The 11,518-nt window shown below is 46.8% G+C and overlaps 2 protein-coding genes across 2 annotated transcripts in view; both read left to right on the forward strand.

Moving 5' to 3' along the window:
• Positions 1 to 3,329, forward strand: part of ciz1b (cdkn1a interacting zinc finger protein 1b) — a 10,223-nt gene extending 6,894 nt beyond the window's left edge. Inside the window, exons 13-17 of the mRNA XM_037679989.1 lie at positions 153 to 248; positions 279 to 305; positions 379 to 424; positions 2,966 to 3,081; positions 3,248 to 3,329. Coding sequence (XP_037535917.1) covers positions 153 to 248; positions 279 to 305; positions 379 to 424; positions 2,966 to 3,081; positions 3,248 to 3,316 — 354 coding nt within the window. The 3' untranslated portion in view covers positions 3,317 to 3,329. The remainder of the gene's footprint in view (positions 1 to 152; positions 249 to 278; positions 306 to 378; positions 425 to 2,965; positions 3,082 to 3,247) is intronic.
• A 526-nt stretch (positions 3,330 to 3,855) lies between these two features.
• Positions 3,856 to 7,254, forward strand: LOC119413106 (surfeit locus protein 4-like). The gene is made up of 6 exons (XM_037680117.1): positions 3,856 to 4,005; positions 5,416 to 5,602; positions 5,721 to 5,797; positions 6,033 to 6,076; positions 6,147 to 6,336; positions 6,891 to 7,254. Exons 1-6 carry the CDS (start codon positions 3,958 to 3,960, stop codon positions 7,155 to 7,157), a joined length of 813 nt encoding a protein of 270 aa, XP_037536045.1. The 5' UTR covers positions 3,856 to 3,957; the 3' UTR covers positions 7,158 to 7,254.
• The last annotated feature ends 4,264 nt before the right edge of the window (positions 7,255 to 11,518 follow it).

Consider the following 11,518-nt stretch of genomic DNA (forward strand, 5'->3'; position numbering starts at 1 on the left):
ACACACACACACACACACACACACACACACACACACACACACACACAGGACACAGTGTTTGTTTGGTGGTTGCCAGGTAATGCTCACCTGTTCAGGTGTGCAGACGACGACCACCTGAAGACTTGAGTCAACTTTTGCTTTCAACCTGCCAGGTGCAGCTGGAGGAGGCTCAGGAGGAGGAGCTTATCACGGTGGATGCTGTTGGCTGCTTTGAAGAGGAAGAAGAAGAAGAGGAGGAGGAGGAGGAGCAGGAGCTTGAAGTGGAGGAGGAGGAGCCAGAGGAGGAGGAAGTGAATCCGTCTGAGGTTGGTTCCTGTTCATCCTGCAGCTCAGAGCGCACCTGCTCCATGTTCCTGGACTCACCTGTGTGTGTTTCAGCCAATCGAGACGAAGGAGCGTGATGAAGAGGAGGACGACCGTCACGGTGAGTTTGTCTCTGAGGTGACGAAGCTCGGGCGCCGTCCTGAGGACGACTCGCAGAAACAAACTGGTCACATCTGTAGCTGGAGAGAGCCGAACGACAGCCGAAACGTTCTGAAGATGAAACAAGTTAGGACGAGCAGGATCGAAGATAAAACGAGCTAAAAAAAGAAGCTAAAGGTTAAATGAACAAAACCGTAGGTAAAAGCTTAAATTAGCTAAACTGTAGCTAAAGACTAAATGATTTCAACAGATGCTAGTAGCTAAAATTAGTAAAGCTGATTGAAACCAAAAATTAGCAAAACTGCAGCTAAAAACTGAAATAATAAACAGTGGCTAAAAGCTAAAAATGGCTAAATGACAACAAAATCATGATCGTAGGAAAATCACTGCCGAATGCTAAAGACAGCTGAACTGTAGTTTAAATCTACAAATAAAAAAACTATAGCTAACAGCTAAAAGTCGCATAACTGCAGCTAAAAGTTTTAATAAGAGAACGGCTTAAAGCTGAAAGTAGCAAAACAACTAAAATCTGACTGTAGCTAAAAACAAATATGAACAGCATGTAGCTGAGCGCTACAAATTTCTCCAGTCCCTGCACAGACCGTACAGGGAGGCTAAGGAGAGTGATGTTTGCATCGCTGGAGCGCACCTTCTGGCGCCCTTGTTGAAGAGGGGAACCATCACCCCGGTCTGCCCGTCCAGTGGCACTGCCCCCGATGTCCACGTGACGTTACGAAGGCGCATCAACCAAGACAGTCCACAACATCCAGAGCCTGAAGGAGATCGGGTGAATCTCATCCACCCCCAGAGTCCTGCCCCCACGGAGCTTTTTAACAACCTCGGTGACCTCAGCCACGGTTATAGACGGACCAACTCCCAAGTCCCCGACTCATCTTCCTCCATGGAAGACGTGCTGGTGGGATTGAGAAGGTCCGAGAAGTATTCCTTCCACCTCCTGACACCATCACTGGTTGAGGTCGACAGCACCACCTTCACTGAACACAGTGTTCGTAAAGAGCTGCTTCTCCTCCTCAGCCGTCTGATGGTTTGTCAGAATCTCCTCGGAGCCGACCGAGTCTTTATCCAGGGTCTCACTGAGCTCCTCCCACATCTGAGCTTTTGCCTCAGTAACAGCCAAGGCTGCGGACCACTTGGACCTCCGGTACTCCTCAGCTGCCTCCGGAGTCCCACTGGCCAACAAGGCCTGATAGGACTTCTTCTTCAGCTTGACAGCCTCCCTGACCCGGGGTGTCCACCACAGAGTTCGAGGAGGGCCACCACAAGAAGCACCGACAACCTTGTGGCCACAGCTCAAGACAGCCACCTCAACAAGTGAGGCGTGGAACATGGTCCACTCAGACTCAGTGTCTCCGCCTCATCTGGGATGTGGTTCAAGCTGAAGATCTTTCTGATGGGTTCTTCTGCCAGGGGTTCCCAGCAAACCCTCACTACACATTTGGGTCTACCGGGTCTGTCCGGCATCTTCCCCACCATCTGCCCCAACTCACCACCAGGTGGAGATCAGTTGACAGCTCAGCTCCTCTTTTCACCCGAGTGTCCAAAACAAACAGACGCAAGTCAGTTGACACGACTATAAAGTCAATCATCATCTACGACCTAGGTCCACCTGGTGCCACGTGCACTTATGGACACCCTGATGTTCGAACAAGATGTTTGTGATGGACAAACTATGACTAGCACAGAAGTCCAACAACAGAACACCACAGTTCCTCCCAGTCACGCCCCTCCAGGTCACACTGTCATCACTCACGTGGGCATTGAAGTCCCCCAGCAGAATAAAGGAGTACCCAGCGGGTGCACCTTCCAGGACCCCCACCAAGGACTCCAAGAAGGCTCTGAACTGCCGTGTGCCGTTTGGGACAAACAGTCCGACCTCGTCCCCCCACCCAAAGGTGCAGGGAAGTCACCCTCTTATCTAGCGGGGAAAACTCCAACACACAGGCACCAAGTCGGGGGGCTAAGAGTAGACCCACACCAGCTCGATGCCTCTCAGCATGGGCAACTCCAGACTGGAATAAGGTCCAGTCCCTCTCAAGGAGATCGGTTCCAGAGCCCATGCTGAGTGTCGAGGTGAGCCCGACTAGATGTAGTCGGTACTTCTCAACCTCACGCACAAGTTCAGTCTTCTTCCCCCCCAGAGAGGTCACGTTCCATGTCCCAAGAGCAGCTTTGGTGAGCCAGGGTCAGGGTGCCATGGCCCCGCCTTCAGCCACTGGCCCCGCCTTCAGCCACTGACCCCGCCTTCAGTCACTGACCCTGCCTTCAGCCACTGGCCCCGCCTTCAGCCACTGTCCATGGAGTCATGCACCCGACTCGTGTGGTCCTCCTGCAGGTGCAGGGTCCACCAAGTTCAATAATTCAAAACTTACGAGACGTAATCCTGATGAGCCAAACGTGTGAATTGACACTGTGCAGAAGTTGTTTGTTTGTAAACAACGAGCTGCCTCCATGTTTACTCTGGTTCGTTAAACTGCAGCTTTTTGTCGGGTCGGGACGTTTCAGCAGAACTTTGTCTTCACAGGAAGTGGTTTTGTGGTTCCTGTTTGCGGCTTCGTGTGTCGACTCTGCCACAAGTTTTTCTACAAAGAAGCTCGACGCACACACTGCAGGACACACACACACCGCCTCCACGTGCAGGTGACACACACACCTTGTTGTTGTTTTGTTGCACTAAATACAATCTCATTAGACACCTGAAATAATTAATGACCTGAAACAGCCGAAGGATTTCTGGATGAACGTCTGAATCCTGAAAGAACACGGATCAAACCGGCAGCTCTTTGTTTGTTTGTTTGTTGTTTAGAACTACAGAGCTCAGAGGAGAAGACGAGGACAAGAGGACGAAGGTGAGGACAGATCTGCTCCAAGCTGACCCGATGACACCGTTTCCCACAATGCCTCGGTGCATCCAGGTGACGCCCTGATGCTGTTTACACCTGCGGCAGCTGGAACGAACTGTAAGCAGGAAGTCCGGATCAGCTGGGAACACTGCAGCTTCCTGTTTCTTAAAGGAGTGTGTGTCTGTTAGTAAAATATCTCAGGAACCAATGGACAGACTTTAAACAAAAGTTGGTGTCAAAATGATTCAAGATGGCCGACGCAGTCGATGTAGAACGTAGCACTCGGAGTACGTATTTGTAACTGGCCTGTAACGAGTTAGCTGTGGCAGCCATCTTGAACTGGGTGGATTAAGCAGCTGTTTCTCCGACAGGCGAAAACATGATCTCCCTTTTTGTTGGCAGAACAGGAAGTGTGGCTCGTTGGAGCTCATCCTTGTTAAACCGGAAGATAAATACCTCAAACACCTGTTTGTTTGTTTGTTTGAATCAATTATTCACGCTGATGAGGTGTACGTGGCATGCGCGTCGCCTCCTGGCCACAGGAGGGCGCGCTCCCGCCGAGCGCGGAGGATTGTGGCTCGGAGGAGACGGCGGCGGTTCACTGTCGTCACACCGGGATTCGAACCTGCGCAGGACCGTTTCTCCGCACCGAAGTGCCTTTTGATCCGCGGACATGGGACACGGAGACCTGATGAGCCGGGCGGAGGACGTGGCGGACCAGGTGAGCTCATCACGCGCCCCCTGATGGGGACGGGGCTCGGTCCAGGTGGGTCCAGGTCCCGGTGGGTCCAGGTCCCGGTGCAGGAGGAGCCAGCTGTGAGCCCGGTTCTGAGCCCAGCTGCTCGGTTCCGATCCAGTTGGTGCTTTTAAATGTGAATGTGAAGCTTCAGGTTCGGTGGTTCAAACAGGAAAAGCTGAGCGTGAAGGAAAAACATTTAAATCTTTTAACAAAATGTTTGTGGAGAAATGAAAGCGCACGCGCTGCTGCTGGAGTTTAAAACTGATTCAGAGCTTCCGGTTCCTGCGACGAGAACAGGTTCGACTCTAAACCTTCAGCGGAGTCCGGCCTCATTAATTGATAATAATCGATCACTGTGTTCACGTATTTACAGAAATATTCGAAATTATTTGAAAAAAATTACCATATTGTTGCCTGAAAACACGATTCTGGCGCAACAGGTAACAGTGTCACACCGGAAACAGTTGTAGTTCCTCCGCGGGGTTTGTAGTTTTTATAAGATTTTTGGTCCGTTCTTCCGTGATGCTGTAAACAAATAACTTTTGTTTTTGTTTGTAAACATGTTCTGAGAGTAAAGAACAAATGAAAAAAATACAATAAATAAATAAAATGATTTTATTGATCCACAGCGTGATTACACTGACAAGTGAACGTAAAGATTTAAAGATTTATATATATTTAATGAGGCAAATGTTTATTTTATGTCTGTGAAAGTTTTAAAGTAAAATTAATATTTAAATGATCAAATGTTGGGTTTATTTTGTTTTTACGTTTTCTTTTGGCTCATTCATGTGGAATGACAAACATTTAAAAAATAAATTACACATTTAGCTATAAGCTTAAATGAGCTAAAATGAGCTAAACTTCAAAGTTCAGTTCAGTTTATTAAATAAATAAATTAATAAAAATTAGTTATTTGTACAACAGGAGTCGTCTCAGGACACTGAACAGATAAAAACAAGTAAACAGAAACATGAACATGTAAAAATAATAAGTTAACGTCGGCCCAAAGCCAAAATAAAAGAAGCAGATGTGCTGAAGGTTTAACCCGTCCTGTTCATCAGATTATATTCTTAAAAAATGTTAAATAATAAAGTTACAGAAACCAGGAGCTGCAGCTGTAACGAGCTGAATGTTTTCATCTATAGGTGGTTCAAGTAGCTGAACATGAGCTGAATGATGCGTTGTGAAGTGGAAACGAGCTAAAGTCACTTCTTGTTTTCATTTCGGCTGATGTTTGAGAGCCCCGGGAGTTAAAACAGCTAAATTCTGCTGAAACTAGTTTTTCTGTGGGCCTTCACTAATAATCTGATCATGAACTGGTTCCAGATTGAACCAGGTCCAGTTCTGGTTCTGAGAGTCGGCAGCATTCCTCTCTCTCCCCCGCTACAGTTCCTGCGGGTGACCAAGCACGGCCTCCCCCACGCGGCCCGGCTCTGCCTGGTCAGCACCTTCCTGGAGGACGCGGTCCGGATGTGGTTCCAGTGGTCGGACCAGAGCGAGTACATGGAGTCCACCTGGAGCTGCGGGACGGTTCTGGCCAACGTCTTCGTCCTCATCAACCTGCTGGGGCAGCTGGGTAATGGATCCGTGCTCAGAGCCAGGTTCTGGTTCTGCTTAGACCCAGATGTTTTTCATGCCGCAGAACCTGACGTGTGTGTGTGTGTGTGTGTGTGTGTGTGTGTGTGTGTGTGCAGGCAGCTGTGTGTTGGTCCTCAGCAGGAACTTGGTTCAGCCCGCCTGCTGCGCTCTGTTCGGGATCCTCTCTCTGCAGGTAAACTCACCTGAGTGGGCGGGTCCGGGTCCAGTTCTTTCAGGGATGCAGACTTTCTTCAGCTGTTGGTTCTGCTGAACACGCCTTCTCAGAACTTTTTTCTGAGTGATGCTCCACCCTTTTTGGGTGAAAACGTCTCACTGCACTGGGGGCGGGGCCTATTCTGAAATACAGGAAGTGATGTGAAACTCTTGAACTGTCCATGGTGTGTTCACTGTCCTGTTCATTCCTGCAGATGGTGGCCTACAGCCTCCTGTGGGATCTCAAGTTCCTCATGAGGTGAGTCTGCTATAGGCCACGCCCCCACACCTGTCACATGCCCCTGTGTAACTCCTCCCCCCTCGTGCAGGAACCTGGCGCTGGGTGGTGGCCTGCTCCTCCTCCTCGCTGAGTGCAGAGAGGAAGCTCGCAGCGTCTTCGCCGGCGTTCCTTCTGTCACTCGGCGGCAGTCACCGAAACATCTGCTGCAGCTGGGAGGAAGAGTCCTCCTCATCCTCATGTTCATGACGCTGCTGCACCTGGACCTGAGCGCGCTCAGTGTGAGTGTCGCACGCCGCCGCCAGAAACACACGAACACGCCAGGAAAGTTGAAAACAGTCAGCGCACAACAGCTGAAGCTTACTGAAGGGGCCGAAGCAGAGGCGCTAAAGCTAATACAGCAGAGCCTTGGGTGCATGCCAAAAGTGGCTAAATTTGAGCTAAAAGTAGCTAAAAGTTTTAAGCATTGCAAGGCTAATATAAGCTACAAACATCAAAAGACTAGCTAGAAGCTAAAAACGTCTGATAGTTTCATGCTGAAAGCACAAAAGGCTATTTATAAGCCTAAATTATCAAAACACTAGCTTGAAGCTAAATCTAGCCAAAGGATAGCTAGAAGCTCCAAGTACCAAAAGGTTAGCTAAAAGCTAGAAGTACCAAAATACTATTTAGAAGCTAAAACTATGACCAGGCTAGCTGAAGCTAAAAGTAGCATTAGATGAATCAGTTTTGACACCACTGAGACATCAGCTGAAGGTCCTGACTGAAGCAGTCCAAACATTCACACCCCCCACCACCACCCCCAGCTGCCTCAGACAGACTCTCGTCCCTGCAGGTTCTGTTGGACCTGGTGGGCCTGGCGCTCGTGCTGCTGGTGGCGGTGGGCTTCAAGACGAAGCTGGCGGCGCTGACGCTGGTCGCCTGGCTGCTCTGCATCAACGTCACCTTCAACGCCTTCTGGAACGTCCCCGCCCACTCGCCCCTCCACGACTTCCTGAAGTACGACTTCTTCCAGACCACCTCGGTGATCGGGGGGCTGCTGCTGGTGGTGGCCCTGGGGCCCGGGGGGGTCTCAGTGGACGAGAAGAAGAAGGAGTGGTGAGGAAGAGGAGTGAAGGCTGCAGATTCACATTTCTGTCTGTCCGAGCTGCAACCATACGGTGGCTCTGAACGGCCAAAAATCTTCCAACTGAAGCAAAAACGCCGAAAATAAAATGTGCTGAAAATGCCTCAGACATTTGAAACGTTTTACCGTGATCTCCGGTTGTTCTTTAGTGTTCGTTTTTATCGCTCCGCGTCGAATCAAACGGACCGAGCTCGGCAGGAAGCCGTTACGCCCATCACTGAAGTGGTTCTTGTTCTGGTTCTGTTATGGCCTTTTCCATTTGCAGCAGTACAGCACGGTTCGACTTGGCTCGGCACGGTTCCAAGGCTTTTCCACTAGTAACAAACGTTTCGTAGAACTGACCCCTTTTTCAGGACCTTTGTCTGTGAGGTTCCAAGCGGGCCAAACCGGCACTAAAACGTGACATTAGAACACTGTCGGTCACTGATTGGCTCATTGAGACAGTCGGTGAGGGTGGGTGGAGTTAGGTTTTGTTGATAAGTAGAGCTGTGTATCATCAGCATAACAGTGGAAATGGACACCAAATTTGTGGAAGATGTGACCTAGAGGAAGGAGGTAAATGATGAAGAGGAGGGTTCCGAGGACAGAACCTTGCAGGACACCTGTGGAGACAGGGGAAGACTGGGAACGGAAGGATGTAAGCAGAATGAATTGAGTGCAGTCAGAGAGATAAGATTTGAACCAGTCTAACGGAGTACCTGAGATGCCAGTGGAGGTTAGTCTGTTGAGGAGGATAGAACGACAGATGGTGTCGAAGGCAGAACTTCGATCCAGTAGAATGAGTTGGACAGAAGAGCAACAAGCAACTTATTCTCTTCTCTTACTGGAACTCTCTCCCTCAAACATGTTTAAAGAAGAGACACGGCCTTTAGTTCAACTTTATTCTAACACACACATGAACAAATCACTAAACAAGAATTAAACTTTAAATCAAAACTAAAATAAATATCTGTGAACAAGAAACAAAAACACATTTCAAAATTAAACAATAAAAATAGACACGAGTGCAAAAACATCAAATGATCAAGAAAAACCTATAAAATTTAAATATAGATGTTTTTGTAGAATCTGGTTCATCAGAGATTTAATTTGGAACTAAAGTTCATTAAAAGTTTATTAGCAGGATTTATATATATATATATATATATATATATATTTAGCTGGTGAGGAGGCGCGTGACATCAATTTGAACCACTTCCACTGGAACCAGTACTGAAATTATAATGGAAGCACAAGGTGTACCGAGCCGAGTAGAGCCGTGCTGTGCCCGTACTAAAGGCAGTAGTGGAAATGACCCGAATGAAAAGAACTGGTTTGAGAAACCCACTCTGATTCAGAACTGGAACCACCATACAACAACTTTATAAAACGGATTTAAAGTGAACAGAACCTGAAAGTTCTGAAGTTCTGACTCGTTTATCGAAGTCTTTTATTAATGAAAATAAAGTTTCCTAACCGATCCGATGGTTGCAGCTCGGAACCGTTCACCTTCACAGTCTGTTTAAAAGGTACGGAGGTAAACTGGTGCCACATCGTTTGGACTATCTGCATGCAGCTCAGGGCTGTTCAACTGGTGGCCCGGGGGCCGCACCTGGCTCGCAGGTGAGCTCGGTCCGGCCCACCAACGAGTTCATGTAAAATAAAACCTGATTTTACATTTAAAACATAAACGTTTTAAAAAATCCTGAAATGACGAAACATTCCTGTCTGAGGGGGATGCTGATGATTGGTACGGCAGGCCAACTTAACATTTAATCGAAGCACATTCCAGTCTCTAAATACTGTTTCAGATTTCAGTGAAATCACAAGGTTCAGGTACGATCGAACACCGCGCCCGTCGGTGCTCGGAGGACGAGTTGTGAATGACTCTCAGCTACTACTCCACCAAACCGTAGCTCAGTGTCTGTGACTCCCACTGAGCTGTAGCATCTTTGCGTTTGCTAATGCTGTGGCAGCCATATTGAAATATGTCGACTCCAGAGGTGTTTCACTTATAGACGTGCTCAGTGATTACTGGTTCAGGAGATATTTTGCTAACAGATGGACACAAAACATTATGGCCGTGCCTTGTGAGCCTTTAGGAGGTGGGCGAGTCAAACCAGAAAAATAAACACTAAAATAAACACTTGTCCACACGTTTGCAATTAACATTTATTTAACCAATAAATATTAAAAGAGCTCCTTAAACGTCAACATGTTTTTATTTGTACAACTGAAATTCTAGATGTTCTAAGTTTTGCATTTTCTAATTGTAATGATGTGATATTTAAAATTGTATTTGTGTCAAACAGTAACTGGGGACATGAATAAATGTTGTAATGTCCTGCCAGGCCCCACGCGCACTGTCTGGCACTAAAGTAGCTCCGTACCTCCTGCAACAGCTGTCCAGGCCCAGCAGGAGGCGCTGTGGCTCTGCAGCCGCCTCCTCTCCTCCCTCCTCAGTTTCTGTGTTTGTAAAAGATGAATAATTTTGTACGAGTGTTTTGTTGATGTCTCATAAATCGTTCAGCATTAAGAAGCTCGTCGGGTTTGATTTCTGGTTTAAACTCTTTAAATTAGTTTCTGCAGAACAATTAAAGCTGCTGAGAAATCAGCTGATCTGAAGAGTCAAACCCAAGCTGTGCTGAATGAAAATGTGTTGAAGAAGCTGAAGTTCAAACGAGCCGAAGAAGAAAAGTTAGGAATATCTAAAAGCTAACATTGTGCCCCCTAAATGTAACAAATCAGTGATGCAAAACTAAAACGTTCTCAACCAAACCAAAACTACTAAAAGCTAAAATTAGTTACATCTTTGAAAGCTAAAGCTGGTAGGACAACAGCTAAAGGGGAAGATCAGAGTAGCTAAGTGGAACTGAAGAGCTAAAAGCAGAAGTTCAGCTGCAGGTTTTCACCTCAGACCATCAGCAGCTGCTTGTCCTCGGCTGCTTTGACTCAAATCAGCGAGTCCTATCTGCCCGTGATGCGTTCAGGGTCCGCCGGTAGCTGCAGGTTCTGACAGAAGGCCTCTGGGTTCCTGTGAAGTCTTTATACAGGAAGTGACCTTCAGTCCATCAGGTCACATGGAGCACGTCGGTCTGATCAGACGGTCCAAACTAAAGTTCTGGAGCCGAACGGACCTTCAGCCTCTGAGCTCCACGTCCTGAACATCCAGAAGTTCAGAGCAGCTCGGCTTGTCTGCTGAAAAGTGTTGGTGCTCCTGCAGAGAACCTTCATGGAATCTGGCCTGGGGGGATCAGGAGCAGCTCAAGGTGGAGGAGCTGAAGGTGGAGTCGCCTCCTCCAGGAGGAGCTGAAGGTAGAGTCACCTCCTCCAGGAGGAGCTGAAGGTAGAGTCGCCTCCTCCAGGAGGAGCTGAAGGTAGAGTCACCTCCTCCAGGAGGTGCCCGGGCTCTTTCTGAAAGTTTCATCTTGTTTCTTATTTTCTGCTGAAACAAACATCAGATTAAAACATTATTTACAACTTCCTGTAAAAATACCATCCTTTAACTGAGCTCATGCATAAATGATCAATTATGATCTATTATCAAATATCAATTATCTAATATTATCAATTATGATCAAATATCAATTATCTATTTTGATCTATTATCAAATATCACTTATCTAATATTATCAATTATGATCAAATATCAATTATCTAATATTATCAATTTTTATGAAATACCATGATAAAATATGATCAATTATCTTATATAAATTATTATTAGTATCAAATGTCAGTTATTATAAATGATCAAATATAATGATCAATTGATCAATTATTATTAATTATAAAATATCAGTTATCAACTATGCTAAATTATCGATTATTATCTAATATATTTGATCAATTATCATAAAACATAGAAAACACCTCGTCAGTCAGTCAAAGAGCTGTCTCTCTCTCTGTTCCTGTCTCTCTCTCTGTTCCTGTCTCTCTCTCTGTTCCTGTCTCTCTCTCTGTTCCTGTCTCTCTCTCTCTGTTCTGGTTCATGGAGCTGACATTAATGAATCTGTCTGTTTTTGTTTATTCTAGTTGTTTGTTTGTTTGTTTGTTTGTAGTTCTTCCTGTTGTTCTCTGCCAGCCGGAGTTGAACCTTCATTCCGACTGTCAGAAGTTTTATTTACCGCTTGAATAAAAATGAATTAAAAATAATAATAAAAAGTTTGTTTCAGAGGACAGTGGTGGCTGACCTTTGACCTGTGCCTGGGTTCAGGTGACTCACCTGATGAGAGGTCAGAATCTGGGGTCACCTGATGAGAGGTCAGGACCTGGGGTCACCTGATGAGAGGTCAGGACCTGGGGTCACCCGATGAGAGGTCAGGACCTGGGGTCACCTGATGAGAGGTCAGGACCTG

This window comes from Nematolebias whitei, chromosome 8, assembly GCF_014905685.2.
Source record: "Nematolebias whitei isolate Nwh7 chromosome 8, NemWhi1, whole genome shotgun sequence".
NCBI lineage: Eukaryota > Metazoa > Chordata > Actinopteri > Cyprinodontiformes > Rivulidae > Nematolebias > Nematolebias whitei.

Excerpts from the sequence above, each read along its gene's own strand:
- LOC119413106 (XM_037680117.1), top strand. The coding sequence starts at position 3,958 with ATGGGACACGGAGACCTGATGAGCCGGGCGGAGGACGTGGCGGACCAG. Across the intron at positions 4,006-5,415 it reads CGGAGGACGTGGCGGACCAG|TTCCTGCGGGTGACCAAGCA; the intron begins GTGAGCTCATCA and ends CCCCCGCTACAG. Across the intron at positions 5,603-5,720 it reads CAACCTGCTGGGGCAGCTGG|GCAGCTGTGTGTTGGTCCTC; the intron begins GTAATGGATCCG and ends GTGTGTGTGCAG.